We start from the raw sequence: 17,275 nt of genomic DNA, 5'->3' as shown, positions 1-17,275 counted from the left end.
TTCTTAAAGATATAATTGTATAATAATTAATTAGTAAATTATTTTATATATATATATATATATATATATATATATATATATATATATATATATATATATATATATATATATAATCATTCTCAATACGTTACATTCGGTGCTTATTTCATTTTTCTCATCTCTACACCATAAATTCTAACATGTATTAGTACAATTAGTAATTACAACACACATGTACATATATAAGCACTAGAATGATACTTGAAGCATATCATGTGAATGATGTTAAAACTTAAAAAGAATGGTTGTTGAAATAATAAATTAATTTTACTAGAAAAAGAAATATCCCATTAAATAAAATAAACAAAGTTGAACAACATAATAAATGATTCATGCAGTTAATGTTTTGAGATTTCGATTTCGACGTGACGCCTATAATTTGTGACCATGGATGTTTTTTCTAATATTTCATTCATATCGTATCAGAGTATAGTCTTAACTACCAGTTGGAGATTTTTTTAAGGGTCTACCCCATTAGGAAATGTTGTGGATTGTGGGCCCAATAATTTTTCTTTTCTTTCATCAATTTCTTTGTGAATGTTACATTGTGAGGAACAATTTAACAAATGATTATTGAACAGATCACTAAATCTGCTCACAAATTGGCCAAAATAATTTGTTCTGAAACTATTAAGAGTATGATAAAAATAATAGTGTAATACATAATACTTATCTGCATATATCTTTCTTAAAAATTATTAGTACGTGTCAATTTTCTTATATTAATTTTGCATCAGTTGATAAGTTAACAACATGTATATATCATTTTATGAATATATATATCATGCAAATATGATTTGTCTTGCTTTAGTTTTCATTTTTTTTTACTTTTAAATCATTGATATTTTATTGTTGTCCATTTTTAGTTTTTATCATTATTTCTAACAAGTATTTCAATTTAAATATTTATTATACATAAATAAAAATAAAATTTATAATAAATTTATTTTGTTATATTTAAATATATAAATCATATTTTAAATTTATGATAAATAATTTATATTGTGACATTCAAAAAATATTTTTAATTATAATTTATTTTGAAAGCATTAAAAATTAATTTATAAATAAACATGATAAATAAAAATTGAATTAAATAAGAAGTTAATTTTTTTTTAAACTCTTCCATTGAAAAAAATATATTTAAAAACACTCTCGTTGAAGAGAAGTTCTTAAAAATGTTTTTACATAAAATAATTTATTATATTTAATATATAGAGTGAATTAATTTATTATTGACATTACTAACAAAATGAAGAATATTAATTAAAATAATTAATATAATGATTATTTTAAAATTAAGATAATTAATTTATTTTTAGGTGCATTAATTAATTAATTCATCTATTTATTTTTGTATAAATAAGAGAATTACAAATCATTTTTTATAATTTATTTAATTTCAATATATTATGAAAAATATTTTTATTTTTTAATATAGTTCTTACTTTCAATTGACTTTTGACATTGATTTTTTTATTTAAAATAATATTATAATTTACTCAAATGCTTATGATGTTTTTTAATATATTATTTTAATTATTTTTACATTTCTATTCATTTGACGGATTGTAACATGATTATTTTGTACGGACTAAAAAAGAATGCAAAAAAAAAATGTCTTAAGATTTTTTTTTCTTTCAAAGATTAAAATAACAAATAACAAATTTGAATCGACTTAAATATTTAAGTCAATATTTTAAGTAAATACGATCTAAGTATTAATTTCTATAATTTTTCTGCTATATGTATTTAATATATCTTGGGTGATGGTTGAATGTTAATCCGATGGAGAGATCACCTAATTAAATGGGTACAATTATTTCTAACAAAAAAACTAATATTTTCTGGTAAATTATTATTTTTAATTATAATATTGGTATGAAATATTTATTAATTTTGTTGATAATTAATTTTTGTTGAAGAATCTAACCCTTTTTTAATTATATATTTTTTTCATACATATATAATACTATAACTCAAGATTTTGTTTAAGAGAATCATGTTTATTACTATTTTAACCAATGACTTTTTGGTGATTGTAATTGTTTTGTGCCAAATGTGAAGTGTTTTCCCATTTTCTCATACAAATATTTGAGGGACTACATATAACATAAAGGACCATCTGAGTGTATTCCAATTGTGGAAAATTGAGGCATTTTTGCTACGAAGGCTTTAAAAGAGAAAAAACATGAGTCACTTTTTATTTTCCCAAGAGCATGCTCAGCATCATGCAACGAAGCACACTAGATTTGGTGGTGGGGTGCATTCACAAACAAAATCATCATTAACATTACCTTCTTCTTCTAGGTCAAATGTAATTGGGAGTTTGGTGTAAAGATCAAAGCTTCACCAGACTTACCCGCAGGAAGTATCCCTTCTTTCAAGCTCATTCATGAATGCTATATTATGTCAAGAAAAATTCGCCATCTCATGACTATTTTTAAGTTTTGCAATAAATTCACATATTTCGAAACTTTTACACTTTTTTAATTTGGGTAAAAAGTTATCACTAATTTCAATCTACCCATTTTAGTTTAGAATTACAAATTCCATATTGATCTTTAAACATAAAAAGTACACAATTTGATCTTAAAGGGTCGGTTTATTTTGTAGTTTAGAAAAATATAACTTCAAGAATATAATTTTCATTTTTTATAGTTATAAATTCAACTTTTTTATAAGTAAGTAATTTCCTTAAAATAAAAATATTTTTCATAAAAATTATTTCCAAAATAAATGCTCCAAAATTTATAACATATGATGAGGGATTCAATCATCATGTCCGTATATACGAAGGAATATCTGTCGGAGAAAATTCTTAAATAAATTTTCAGAGAAATCAATCTCTAATACGTTTCAAATCAAAAGATACTTTAGACAACCAATTTTTATTTTATTTTATTATAGTACTTTTTTCATTCTTTTGCTTGACTTCTCGTCAAACTCTAATTTCGTTAAACACATCCTATATTAGATCTAATAAATTGTTTTGAAATTGGAGTAATTTCAAAACAACTTTTAAATATATCACTCATTCTTTATTTACACTAAAATATTTTCAAATGTTGACTAAGCTTTACGTTTGAAATGTTTTACAAATTTTATATATATAGTCTTTAATATGTGAAAAATATTTTAAAAATTTAGCGTTAACTTATAATATAATATGACCAAAATAATATATGTAAATGTGACCAAAATAATATATATGTAAGTGTGATATATAATCATAATTCATAAGTTTTTTTTGCATTGAGCTATATTCAAAATCAACTACAAAGAGAAACTAGACAAAAATGCACATTACTAATGAAAAAGTATAAATTGAACTCATTGCATACCATTAGATCAACTAATTTTCATTTAGATATGTCATGTCATCAAAACCTAACTAGAGTAGAGAACCTTGTTAAGAGGAGCACTTTCTGAATACTTGGGTTCATATCTAATTGCGTAGGCATTAGCCCTTTTGGATTGAATTGGATTTACTTTTGTTGTCTACATATTAATAATTCTAAATATTTAAAATAGAGTTTACGAATGAATTAGATGCAAAATCGAATTAAAGCCCATTTTTAAAAATTATATTAAAAGTCTCCATCATAACATTACCTTACAAAGTTTATCTAAACTTCCCTTAAACCCATAAACCTAAGTTTAAAACTGAAGTTTAAATTAATAACCCTCCTATGATAAAGGTCTTGGTTAATGGTGGTCGTTCTTGAACGGAGAGAAAATCGAAAAAAAGAAAAATAGTAAACAAAAATGTGTTGGTTAATGAAAAGATGGGTCCCCGATGATGGTGTCAGCAAGTGAGAAACGACACATGTAGAAAACGAAGGCATGGTGATGGTAGGGTACACTTCACAAGTTATCAAGAACTATAATAATTATTGAGATGAGCTGAAAAAGGCAATGAGAAAAACAGGAAAAATACAAAATAATATTAAATGCTATTGCTAGCTGTAAACTATGGTGCAAAGACTCGAGTGAAGAAAGAAAGCAACGGCTACTTTTGGAGGTTTCGAATGCAGAGAATGTTCTTATCCAAAGTCCCCAAACACCTACTAGCCGTTTCATGATGAAAGCAACTTGCCATAACAAGAAAACTAATCATATCAAAAAATTTACAAGTTTATTCAAAATATCTATACCCACATCACATATCTTGCAATATCCATCGTGTTATTTTATCAGTTTATCTGAATAACTATAATTATAGTATTTAAGATTTTTCAATGAAAATGCATCCACAAGTTAACGTTCTAAATATCAATAAACATAAACCATGAAAGAAGTGTCAATATATTATCCATGCAAAAAGTGATTCTTTTAATATTAACAACTCAAAAAAACAAAAGAAAAATGTGATTCTCCTCAGTATGACGTGGCTGGATCTATCTCTCTAACAACGACGTAGCCCAACCCAGAACCAAAGATAATGGATGATGGATCCTCATCATCTGAAGTAATAGTTCCTTAGTTGCATCTAACATATTTCACATGGCAAAAATAAGACAAAATTCGAACTACTATGAGAAAAAGTAGTAGTACTACATACACATAAATGTTTTTGCCCATTTCACCTCAAGAACGCAAACAATTAATTCCCATCTCTTGATTATTTTTTCCTACAAAATTAATGTCACATTGTGTTATTATAATCTACAAAATTATGCTATGTGTGCGATGCAATTGCGCATGCGGTTGTGTTAGAAATGTTAGACACATATGATTGGAACAAAACTATTTTGAATACTTTAGAGGTTAATTATTTAGTGTAGGGATAATGATGCAAAAATTGCGGTGCTCTGTATGGTAGATTATTCTCTTCTGAAATTGACTCATTCAGTTTTGTGTTTGAGAAAAGCAGGCCATGACCCGGACAAGGAGAGTCTTGATTGCCATTGCCATTAAAATAGGTATATTATAGCAAAAAATCATGATAGTTTCTTAGAATATTCAACGCAGTAATCGATTGATTTGAGTATTATAACCGCGAATCAGGAACTTTGGATATCTATAAACATGACACTATCCGCCATAGAGGTTTTCTACGTAATAATTGAACTCAAAAGTCATCAAGATATGGCTCCCCCAGTTTCTGTGGTCTTGTGGATCATGATATGGCTGAACTGTCCATTCAGTATTATGATTTATGAATGTATAAAAATAGGCACCAATTTTTTTTTTTATTATATAAAAATAACAACTAAATTGTGTTTTAATGAAGTGGGTGATCTCAACGTTATTTAACTATTTCAATTATTAATTTGTATTTTTAATAATGATGAAAAATGAGTTAAAATCCATTTTTAACTATGTGTATGTGCATATTTAATTATATGTAGAAGAATGATAGTCATATTCTTTTCTAACACTATAAATATTATTGATTAAAAATTATTAGAAATTATAATTTTTAAGGAGTCTTTCGTCTTATTTAATAAATCTCTCTTGTTAGAAAAGATATTAAAAAGAGTGCCCTTAACATTTCTATGTGTATTTATAATTTTATAGTATAAGATGGATTTAGAGGTGAAATACGCATTTACATTTTTGACCTTCCTTCTAACTTTCATAAATAAAAAAAGTCTAATTCAACATATTCAAAACAAATAGAGAGTGCTACTAATATATTTTCTAACATTTTATTTTGACTCATCATCTTATAATATTTAAAACTTATTAAAAATTATAAAATCACCCATAATGTTCATGAAAGGAGTATCATTAATACAACTTTATCATTTTAACAAATTTTAGCTAATAATAAAAAAAATTGTTATTCTTACATTTTTTAAGCATAATTTTTTTAACTTTAAAGTCAAATAAATACTAACAAGTTGATTTAATTATCATCTTGTTATGACCAATTTTTAGGTATTTCTTTTGGACTTCTCTCATCAATGTCATTTTGATTATGAAATATTATTCTACTATCATGACTTTCAAGAAAGAAGAACTATGCCTAAATATATGATGAGTCGTTTAAATTTGCTAAATTGGAAATAAACTCTGATGAATTGTTTCCTAGACCATTTCAATTACTTCATACATGAACAAAAAATAAATTAAAAATCCATAAAATGCCCTTCCCTTTCCTTTCACTCTTCACTTATCCTTTCCACACCCTTCTCATTAATTTTTGAAATCCTTCTCCTATCCCACGTCATTCTCCCTCATTGCAAACGTGAAGAATGTTGTGAAGAACTACTTTCATCTAGAATATTGGTTGATCATTATTATGTTGTCCTTGTTTATTGGAGATGTATTCTTTTATCTTTTTACTTCTTTTTATAGTCTCCATAACGTGTTTTAATTTTTTTAAAATAGTTATTTCAGACTGTTAAATTTGTACTTGGATGACGTTTATCTAGAACAACCAATTTGAAATGATATTTATCCAAAATGGATGTTCAAAAAAAAATTGTATTTCAGATTAAATGTTTTGGATAAACATATTTTTTTTTTAATTGGATGTTCTAGATAATAATGTTTCAAAATGACAATTTTAGATTGAGTGTTCCAAAATAGAACATGGTAATTTGGAAAGTTTATAAAAAAACAAAGGTAGAACTAAAGACTTTGGATATAGGTAAAAATTTTCAATGTTTGATTCATAATTATAGTCTCTTAATTTTTATTCAACAATTTTAGTCAACAAATTTTATAAAATTCATAATTTTAATCTAATTGCTAAATGTTGATTTGTTAATAATTAAAATTATAACATTCATCATTATCTGACTTAAGTAAATGATATAAAATTAATATTTAAGTTAAATTATATTTTTGGTCATCATTTTATCCTATTCATCTCTTTTTATTACTTGTATGAGATAAAAATAAAATTACAAATATAATTTAATTTTAAATATTATTTAATATTTATTTAATGTTATATAATTAATATTCTAATTTTACCATTGACAAATAGATATTTAATAGTTAGACTAAAATCGTAAATTTTATAAAATATAAGGCGGTGTTAACGAATAGACATTTAAGGGTTTCTTTCTCTACCTTACTCTGGCCCAAATACCCAAAATACATTGGGCTCAAATGCACCTTTCTGGTCCGGTAAGGCCCAAACTCAATTGCTTGGTCCAAAACATTTTCTTCAAGCGAGTGTTGCTCTTCATTCTGGAAAAACCGTTAACACCCGAGTAGTTTACACTTTACAGTTTACACCTCTTCTGCACCGAGAGAGAGAGAGAGAGAGTAGTTCTTCAATTGAAAGGTGGAGGAAGCAGTTGATTCGAGATTCCACTGGTAACTTTATTGATTGCATTGCTAATTGTCTTTTCTAGTTAAAATAATTTGCTCTCTTTCTCTGTTGGATTCTGTTGCTTTTTTTCCCCTTCCGTTTTTTTCCCTTTCCGCTAAATGATTGTGAATAATTACCTCATTTCTGTGCCTGGTGATGTTTGATTTATAGGTAATTATTAAAATTTCTCAACACTGAAGGAATGGGAATCAGTAAAACGGAAGTAAACTTACGGAGGTTGCTTGCAGCTGCTCCTCAGCAGGAAAACCAGGCCAAACTTGTGCATGTATGTGTGCTGACTATTTATTTTGAAGTTAATAGGGTTGTTATGTTTACAGTCTTTTCTAATTTTCTTGAAATATATGTTTTATTAGTTTAGACATTTGTTGATTCTGGCAAACACAAACTTAATCATTTGTTGATTCTGGCATGCTGCAGTATGTCGCCACTTTGCGTGAACAATTGGAACAGTTGGCTGAAGAAAGGACACCAGAAGGCTTACCAAGGTATTGTGTGTCTATTTGCAATCTGATACACAAAGATTTCAAGGAATTATAAGTGAAACTTATAGACACACTTTACAGTTTACCCTAAACACGATCAAAACATAATATGGCCATCCAATTTTTTTCCATCCAGATATTTTTCTATTAAGTAGAGTAGGATTTTCTTCTGAATGGGTGTAGTTTGGTTTGAACAGATGAATGGTAGAAATTAATACTTGTTGAAATTTTTGGAAACGGAATGGAAAAAGGGAGAGAATGATGCTTTATTGCTGTGATATGAGTAGTAGTAATCTAATGCTTTTATTTATACTAATATTCTAGGCCAAGAACAAATATAAAGCAATCAATAACATACCTATCATAATAGGAGTACCACCACAATACATACAGGTCCAGCAGGCTGGGGAATAAAAGAATAGAATTAACAGTGAGTTCTCTTGAAAATATTGCTCGCACTGAACAAAAGCTGTACTTTCCTGCCTTGCAACTCTGATATAATATTGGGTTATAGAAATGGTTATATTTCTGTAAAGTAAGCTGACATGATTATTGTTTCATCTTCTACCTCCCCTAGACAGTCCATTATCTTCCCTTCTCCATTGTAACTTGTAAATTAAAGCTGTTAATATTCCTCCTACTTTTTATGTGTTTCTCTGCAGAATATGAGTGCATTCATTTATGTGTATATGCTTTGCTCTGGTTATGCAGGATTTCAAAGGCTATGTTGAATGATTATTCAGAGAAGATTGAAGCCATTGCTTCCAAGTTGGTTAACCATGTGGTATATATAAGTGAATTTATGTATCTTGGAGAGCTATTGAAATGTAAAGAAGATCTTTAGAGTTTAGACTGACTAAACATTTAAGGTTCCGTTGTCTACCCTGTCTAATCTAAAAGGAAAATTTCATTAAGAAAGGGTGGAATTTATGTATTTGAATTTTCTTCAGGAACCGGTGAAGCAGCTAGTATTTCATTTATTTATTTATGTTATTTAAAGAACAAACCAGCTCTGCAGTGCACTTACCAACTTTTAGATGGGATAGAACTAGGATGGTATTATGGGTGTTGGGGAAAAAAAGAAGGGTAAAGGATGAGCTAAAATGAAAACAACTCATTTTTAAAGCCAAACAAAGAAGGCCCATATTTTCATCATGAAATAACTCAAACTCAGGTGCTCAACTAATACTTAGTTCAATGCATGACTGTTTCATCACCTATTTCTTGCTCCAAGTAGATAATTGCCTCAAAAAAGTAGGAAGCAAATTCTGTTTTGTTAGATAAGAATAAAGATTGATGTTTTTAGTCCCTGAACAAATTTTATTTGGTTTTAGTCCATGCAAGTTTTCTGCATGAACCAAAATTTTGATGCTAGAGACCAAAATGTTAATGGGAAAAAAGGTTCAAGGACTAAAAATGAAATTTGACAAAAGTTCAGGAACTAAAATTAATAAAAAATTTGTTCAAAGACTAAAAACAAAAATTGACAAAAGTTTAGAGACTGAAAAGATGTTTAATCCTAAGAATAATTTAAAGAGAATACTTTTGAAATTAAAGAGGAAATTATGGAAATAAATTATGGCATACTTGATGCAGGAGAAGCCACGTGGCTTACTAAGAGAAAAAATAGATTCTAAAAATTCTCTTATTCAGAAGTAAGAATTCAGATTTATAATTAGAGGTGGATGTAATATGGAAATATAAATATATTCATTTGGATAGGATCCAGGAGAGAAGAATAAAAGAAAGTCAGCAGATGTGAGATAAAGTGATTAGATTAGTTATATGGAATAACAAAGTTAAAACTGCTAGGTGGTTGGACCGGTTAAAGGGATAGTAACAACAGGGATTTAACTTAATTGGGGGGGAAAGGGCAGAATAGAGGAATTTAAATGTTAGTATTGGAGCACCCGGCACTAGCTAAGTTATAGAAGGGAAAGCCCTTTGTTTAAGGTGAAAGCCTTGGACGAGGTACTATTTCCTTTTTCTGTTGAGATTCAATTAATAAACCTCTGCACATTTGTTCACTTTCTGGTTTCTCTCTATTTCTCATCTCTTTTTGCTCGTGGATTCATAACATATTTTCACTTTGGGTCATAATAACTCCATCATCTTTTTCCCACCTAATCAATCAAACTTTTAGGATTTATTACACAATGCAGAAAATCATAGTATGTGAAAAGTGCATATAAAATATAGACTTTTAATGGCTTGAATTTTTTTTACTGTTGGAATGCATCATGAAGTCTTAAAATTTGCTCATTTATGAATTTTCCTTTTCATGTATTTTTAGTTTTGTCCAAATAGCCAGTCATTTGACCACAAATTTTTAACCCAGGCTGACACACAAGTATCCGAGAAGGACTTTGAAAGGAATCTTGTTAAAGAAAACCCTTCTGAAATTGAGGAAAAAAAGCAGATACTCCTTTCTTCTGGATTGAGAAGAAGGCCTGTGTAAGCGATAGTTTGCCTTTCTTACTACTATGTGTATTTTGTAGGCTGGCTGTTTCATTGTTGCTCATCTGATTCATTGGACAGACCTGCATCAAGTACCGAAGATAGAGCTCATGAGCCTATTGAGACTGACCACACATCACCTGTTAAACTGGATGCTACAGCACATGCACACATTGAAAAGCACAGGTACTGTTTACTTGAGTTGTTATTTAAACTTTAAAGCTTATGTATGGTGATCAATAGACTCAGTACTACTTTGGTTCAGAGTCCAATAGTCCATAACTTACAAAACTTACGTTCATATGTCACTTGTCTGAACAACGAAGTGTATTTTTCTTCAGGACAAACACTGATCTATTAGAGTCAATTGTTGGGATACATTGTTGGTAACTTACCCATTACCATATGTTACTGGCTTAACATGGTAGACTACTAAGGTCATATATATTTGGGGGATTATTTGCTCATCAATGACTAGTCCTTAGCATGTTTCTGAATCACTATCAGTATGATAACAATACCTACACAATTGGTATTAAATTATCTACGCAAATGTACTGGACCAATACGTTTTATAGTCATTTACCTTTACTCTTTATATGCTTTGCATTTATTGTGCATCGCTTTTTTTTTTGGTTGTTCACTCAACTATTTTATTTTGTTCAATCTCTTACTCTAGAAACCTTCAAGAAGGTTTGACTGATGAGATGGTGGTGTTGGCAAAACAACTCAAAGAGAGTAGTCTCCTGATGAGTCAGTCCCTGAAAAATACTGAAAAGGTCCGATTCTCATAATGTTAATAGTGTTGATTCATGAGTCATAACCATGTTTTGTAGCTGATGATTATGTCACATTTGGGAGTTTGAACGATGAGAATTGATTGTGGGTGGCTTGCAGATACTCGATTCAACTGAGAAGGCTATTGAGCATAGCTTGGCAAGCACCGGTCGTGCCAATGTGCGAGCAACGGCAATTTACTCGGAGAGTTCCAAGACTTCTTGCTTAACCTGGCTTCTCATGTTTGTGATGACATGTATATTTGTCATGGTTATTCTCCTAATCCGTGTCACATAATGTAAATTATTTTTAATTTCCAATTATAATTTTTTGCTTAACGTAAATTTTTAAATTTAAAAGAAATTTTGGGATTGTATTACAATAATATCATCTTAAAAGTTAAAAACACAAAATGACAAATACAATTGATACGACCGCAGCGAATTCATATATTTTTCTTATATGAAATTTAAAAATGGATAATGGACGTTGAGAGTAACATGTAGTGTTAAAATTGCAGGGACAAAAAAAATATAATTTTTAGAAATTCAAAATAGTTTTTTACCTTTTGAGTCCGATAAATTCGACTTAAATTAACACGTAGTTGATTTTGTTCAAGCTTGACAGAACAGATGTATAAATCCGACACAATTCAATTGAAAGAATTTTCTTCTTGCACCCGTGTTTTTTTTTTTTAAGCCATGCATGTTTATATATATATATATATATAAATAGATAGATAGAGGAGGGATTTTTTTACTTGAGGAATAAGTCTACCTAGATTACTTTGTTCAATAATTCATATTCTACATTAAATTTTAACGATCTAACCGTTCAATTTAAAGTTCTTAATGCATAGATCAAATTTACAAATTTTTAAAAAATTTGAAAATCATTTGATACTGTATTTCATTAATTCAAATTGATGGATAATCATAAAATTATTTTATACATTAATTCGAATTAATGAGAAACGAAGTATCAAATAATTTTTAAATTTTTTAAAAATTTGTAAATTTGATTTATGCATTAAGAACTTTAAATTGAACAGTTAGATTGTAAAAATTTGATATAGAACATAAGTTATTGAACGAAGTAAGTCTAAGTAGACTTGTTGTTTGAGTAATATATATATATATATATATATACTTTTCAAACTAGGAGTAACACCCAATCCAGATTTTACATTCTGGAATCGCTAATTTGAAACCATGTAATTCCTCAGAACACCCACATCGAAATTTTGTCTTTTAGAAATTAGAATGCACAATTCGGAATACCCATTCCTAAAATTTCATTCAAAAACATTGCTATCCAGAACACTTGATCTGCAATATTGCTTATCTAAAACCCTCGTTGTTTCTCTTATCATTTAAAATGTCTTTTTAATTTATTAATAAAAAAAGATCATTTTCAATTTATGTATTATTTTAAAATAAACTATAAATAATCTTCTATATATCATTTAGAATAATTTTATTGAATAATACTAGGAATTTTAACTATTTTTCTTTATAGATAATATTTTTAGGAAACTTTCTTAACCTTTTATCGCTTATTAAATTTATCACTCTCAGTTTTATTTTTAAATTAAAAATATTGATAGTTATAATCATTTATTTTAGTTTTTAGATTCATTTTTTTATCTGTTAAAATATTTATTTTAGTCTTTTATATTTGAATCAATTTGATTTTTTAAAACAATAGTCTTTCCAATTTTATGGTACAATTTTAAATCAATTTTGACTTATTCAAGATTAAAAACTTGTAACATTTAAATCACTTATATAAAAATTATAAAATTCAATTATTGCTTTCAACAATTTTTATTTAAGTGAATTTAATGAGGTAAATTGTAAATTTTAAATCAACAAAAAAAAATTAAAATCATATATCAAAATTTAAAATAATAATTGTTTAAAAATCACCAATTCAATATAAATTTAAGATGTAAAAGAATAAAATAAACCTTTTAAAAGATAAAAGATAAAAGATAAAAAACCTTTAAAATAAAAAAAAAATATAATTTAACTTAAATTAATACTAAATATATGCTACATTTATCATAAAATTTTAGTATTTAGTTGGTTCACGCCATAAACCATGGGAGCTTGTAGTACTATTTTACACTCCATTCTCACGCCGTGTAACCCTCAAAACGTGAATAGCCACGCCGCCCCAACTACCCCTCTATTTTCAGTTCATCACTATTCCTCAGGTTCTCCTCTTCTTTGCCTTTTTTTCTCTCCCTCAATTCATTCATCAATTAACGAACGCGTAAACGATAATTTAGAATTTCTGTTTAGATCACAAGTGTTTGCTTTGAAAATTGTTGCCGCAGGATTTTCTTCGCTGTTCACTATATGGTGTAACTATAATACTTGTCAATGTCTATGGTTTTTGTTGATATTTTCTTTATTCCTTAGATTATTTAGCTGATACAATTGTTCAATTTGCATATGTCTTGGTATTGACATTTTAATCGTATAAGTAGATGGTAGATATCGTCAATATGTGTCCAATCCATAATATTCAATATTGTTTATTTGTTTAATGTGTTGTTTCTTTTTTGGTGTTTTTTTAGTGAGGTGTTGGCTTAGTCTGGAGGTACAATGAGATTGGAAAAGTGTTGGTTCTGTTCTTCTACCGTATACCCTGGACATGGAATCCAGTTTGTTCGTAATGATGCAAAGGTAAACCTATCTCCTACATTTTTCTCCTTGTAAATCTTATCTATGTGCTTATGGCTGCAAACAAACTGAACTAAATTGAAATTACATTGAGACTCGACTTGTTAATTAGCTCAATGAACTGTCTTGGTTCATGAACTAATGTGTCAAACCTGAGATGAAGATTAAGTGTGCGTTTGTTTTAACATCAGCACACTTTCCAATGCCCGTTCAATTGAATTCACGAGTCTTGTAACTTTGAATTGAATGTACGTTTGAAGCTTCTCAACTATAAAAACAAACATGCTCTACCTATATGGGATACATCTAGTGACATGTATACATCTGTGTGTGTGTAATAGAGAGAGAGAGTATGTTTGATGATATTTATGTAACCTATCATTTTTCTTTTTGGTTCACGTGATTTCAGTTTGCAATTTGAGCCAAACAGTTCATGAAATCAAGTTGGGTTGGACTTGAGTTGAAAAAATTGATTCTATAAAACTCAACTCTGAATTAAACCAATTCTTATTTGGTTAAGTTGAGCTAAGTTAGGTTTGACTTGATTAGACTTGTTTCCAGCCCTATATGCATTGGTATGTTTGTGTTCACGCAACTAGAGAACTATTAGTTATGCAATTGGTTGCTCTTGTTGGATCAATTAAGGGATCTGAAAATGAGGCTCAACCACGTTGCTAGCTACTTTCTAAAGCTGCAGTCTTCAACCTTGTATAGAATTACTAGTCATTTGTAGTTTGAGATTTTAGGGTCCTTGCTCTGAACCTGACTGTCTACTGTAATCTTCTATTATTTACAGATCATGGATGGACTCGGTAAATTTGTATCTTATGCTTGAATTGATTGTTTGTACCACTATTTCATTTTCACCAGTAATTGGCATAAAAATAGTAGGCATTATCTGCTATTGCAGGGTATTTTTTCCATTGCATTGCGGATGCAATAGAAGCCAGAATAGCGGCTTTACCATAATATAAGCGTCAAAAACTCAGTTTTTACTCTTAAAACAGTGATGTTTAGTTTTTTTTTTTTTTTTTCTGTTGATAAAATTGTGATTTCTCCTCATTTTTCTTATGCATTTTTTGCTTTAGAAACATAATAGGATTTGAAACCCTTCTTCCTTGAGAATTCCACGAAAAAGTTACCTTTGTTTATTTTACCTTCATTTAACTTCCTAGTTCACATTTTGCTAATTTTTTTAATCTAATTTGTTATGTTCTTTTTCTATTAATTTCACCATTATCTTTCATTTTTTTGAATTCATTACAATGTTCTTGTTATTCCTAGATTGATAATGATTGTTTGTGTAACTTGACATTATTTATGATGAATTTCTTTATTTCTTTTAGTATTTTTGTGTAGAATAAATTATTTAGTTTGTATATTATTAAAAATTGTGGCCATCTTGCATCATGCTATCTCATTATAGCGTTTTCAAACAAAGTTGGCTATGGTAACTGGCAGGTTAGCGTATGTGTGTGTATTCAAAACTCTCTAGACGTCCAATGGGTGATGAATACCTTTTTATGTTCATAGGTCTGTGTCACACGGTCTCTGACATCTGTTCTTCAGATTTTTCGATTTTGTAGATCTAAATGCCACAAAAATTTTAAAATGAAGAGGAACCCTCGGAAAGTAAAATGGACAAAGGCATATAGGCGAGTGCATGGAAAGGATATGACACAGGTAAATGAAACTCTCTTTCCCTTATTGTGCTGGTCTTATACATGTGTTACACATGATGTGTTGTTGACTACTGTCTTGGTCTGCAGAAGCTTCAGCATTATTATATTTACATGTTGTTTCAGGATTCAACCTTTGAGTTTGAGAGAAAGCGAAACAGGCCTGAGAGATATGACAGGAATCTTGCGGAGAGTGTCCTCAAGGCCATTCCAAAGATTGATAAAATCAGAGTCAGCAGGGAGGAGGCACACCACAAGAATAGGTTATTCTTTGACTCCACCTTAGTTTTTCAGTCTTAAAAATTTTAAAAATACAGGTGTTTTCTTTTCGCTCTCTACTGACATTCTGTCAAATCTCCCATAGGATGAAAGGCAAGAAGCAGAAGCTGCAGATGGAGGCAGTTAGGGAGTTGAAGCAGGGCATCAGTCTGGTCAAAGCTCCATCTGTGCTTCAAAAGGACCCTTCTCTCACCTTGCCCAAGGTCAAAGTTGGGGTTTCCCGACAACAATCAGAGGACAATCATCCCATGGAAGAGTGATGTCAATGCTGCACTTTCCCCAAATTTGGTGGATTCGGTGCCCAGATTACAAGTTAATTCATCGCTGATCAGAAATGTGAATGATGCAATTTTGAAACAAAAGTTTTGGCCGTTGAGAAAATGTTTGCGAGTTTGTTTTTAGACAATAATATTACTGTTAGATAGTTAATCTGTTAATCTACTTAATCAAAAATAATTGGATGGGAAAAATAAACGTAATAGCATTAAAATATAATAAATCTTAAATGTATAATGCATTATTATATTTCACCTAAGTTTGACTGATTATGCATCGATGAGATATCATTGTGCTGTCAAGTCAAAAAAGAAAAAGATGCTATTCCCCTAAATACATGGTTTCACTCTTTCAGAAGATGGATGGATTTAGCCATTTAGGTACGATGGGTTTTGCCACAACGCTGTTTCTAAACAGTTTTTCAGTTTGATGACTTGCATTGAGTTCAACAGACTTCAAATCAATGTGTTAGGTTGAGCAAAACTTGGTCCACAATTAAATAAACATTATGTTCTTAGGTCAACCCAGTTAATTACATCGAGGAAAAGAAGAACGAGAAGAAATTTATTATAATTAAATAAATAAAAAAAAGGTTTGTTGTTGAGAGTGGGATTTGAACCCACGCCCTTTCGGACCAGAACCTTAATCTGGCGCCTTAGACCAACTCGGCCATCTCAACAATCTGAAGTTATGGGAAATGTTCTCATTATTTAAACATGTGAGACGGTTATTTTAAAAACAAATAATTACAATTAGGAAATGTTCTCATTATTTAAATATGTAATTCAGTCTTCCCTTGCATTAATTATTTACTTTTTGCCTTACACCATTTTTCATAATTTTCTTTTATTTTTGGTAGATGGGAAAAGAAATGCCCCTAGCATCAGCATTTGGGGCAAGCTTAACACCTTATTCATTTTGAAAAACCTTATTTTAGTTGTATTTTAAATACTAAAATTATTTTTTAAAATTTAAAGTCAACCATACCCTTAATTTTACATGAATTATATTTAAATTAGGTTTAAGTCCAAACAATTTCTTTCTGAAGTTACTCCAAGTAATTAAAGCAGCGGTTTTAGGCCTCATATTTTCAAGGTCCTGTGATTTTATATTAATGCAACTGATTATATCAAATATATGATTTAAGACAATTAATTGGATAAATCTAGATGATATTTCATTTCTTAAAATTGTTATACCTTTTTCATTCTTATATATTTATTAAATATCTTCTGTTCTAACACTACAATCAAGTTAATTAATAAAATGCCATGAGATTTAAGTGATAGGTAGAATAATGGT

At 28.9% G+C, this 17,275-nt stretch overlaps 2 protein-coding genes and 1 non-coding gene across 4 annotated transcripts; 2 read left to right on the top strand and 1 right to left on the bottom strand.

Annotated features, from left to right (window-relative positions):
* Window positions 1-7,163: 7,163 nt before the first annotated feature.
* Window positions 7,164-11,387, top strand: LOC109798341 (uncharacterized). Its single transcript, XM_020358567.3, has 8 exons — window positions 7,164-7,317; window positions 7,484-7,598; window positions 7,751-7,818; window positions 8,527-8,599; window positions 10,154-10,269; window positions 10,354-10,458; window positions 10,952-11,051; window positions 11,170-11,387. The coding sequence occupies exons 2-8, from the start codon at window positions 7,515-7,517 to the stop codon at window positions 11,344-11,346; spliced, it is 723 nt and encodes a 240-aa protein (XP_020214156.1). The 5' UTR covers window positions 7,164-7,317; window positions 7,484-7,514; the 3' UTR covers window positions 11,347-11,387.
* A 1,736-nt stretch (window positions 11,388-13,123) lies between these two features.
* LOC109799039 (putative ribosome biogenesis protein RLP24) lies at window positions 13,124-16,126 on the top strand. Of its 2 annotated transcripts, none has more exons than XM_020359516.3 (5): window positions 13,124-13,267; window positions 13,634-13,742; window positions 15,309-15,422; window positions 15,545-15,681; window positions 15,783-16,126. In XM_020359516.3, the coding sequence occupies exons 2-5, from the start codon at window positions 13,662-13,664 to the stop codon at window positions 15,955-15,957; spliced, it is 507 nt and encodes a 168-aa protein (XP_020215105.1). In that variant the 5' UTR covers window positions 13,124-13,267; window positions 13,634-13,661; the 3' UTR covers window positions 15,958-16,126. The 2 variants fall into 2 exon arrangements, with proteins under 2 accessions (XP_020215105.1, XP_082918837.1); XM_083062711.1 differs by lacking the exon at window positions 13,124-13,267 and adding an exon at window positions 13,315-13,415.
* A 445-nt stretch (window positions 16,127-16,571) lies between these two features.
* Window positions 16,572-16,652, bottom strand: TRNAL-AAG (transfer RNA leucine (anticodon AAG)). Its single transcript has one exon. It is a non-coding gene; the product is annotated as a tRNA-Leu (tRNA).
* Between the last annotated feature and the right edge of the window lie 623 nt (window positions 16,653-17,275).

Source organism: Cajanus cajan, chromosome 8, assembly GCF_000230855.2.
Source record: "Cajanus cajan strain Asha chromosome 8, NIPB_CcT2T_4, whole genome shotgun sequence".
Taxonomy (NCBI): Eukaryota; Viridiplantae; Streptophyta; class Magnoliopsida; order Fabales; family Fabaceae; genus Cajanus; species Cajanus cajan.
Note: the sequence above shows the minus strand (reverse complement) of the source record. Positions and strands in the feature narration are given on the sequence as shown.

What these genes read in the sequence shown, in the direction of transcription:
- LOC109798341 (XM_020358567.3), top strand. Translation starts at nt 7,515, where the DNA reads ATGGGAATCAGTAAAACGGAAGTAAACTTACGGAGGTTGCTTGCAGCT. An exon ending in ACCAGGCCAAACTTGTGCAT is followed by an intron (nt 7,599 to 7,750) that starts GTATGTGTGCTG and finishes GGCATGCTGCAG; the next exon opens with TATGTCGCCACTTTGCGTGA. An exon ending in GCACACATTGAAAAGCACAG is followed by an intron (nt 10,459 to 10,951) that starts GTACTGTTTACT and finishes CTCTTACTCTAG; the next exon opens with AAACCTTCAAGAAGGTTTGA.
- LOC109799039 (XM_020359516.3), top strand. Translation starts at nt 13,662, where the DNA reads ATGAGATTGGAAAAGTGTTGGTTCTGTTCTTCTACCGTATACCCTGGA. An exon ending in ATGGAAAGGATATGACACAG is followed by an intron (nt 15,423 to 15,544) that starts GTAAATGAAACT and finishes ATGTTGTTTCAG; the next exon opens with GATTCAACCTTTGAGTTTGA. An exon ending in GAGGCACACCACAAGAATAG is followed by an intron (nt 15,682 to 15,782) that starts GTTATTCTTTGA and finishes AATCTCCCATAG; the next exon opens with GATGAAAGGCAAGAAGCAGA.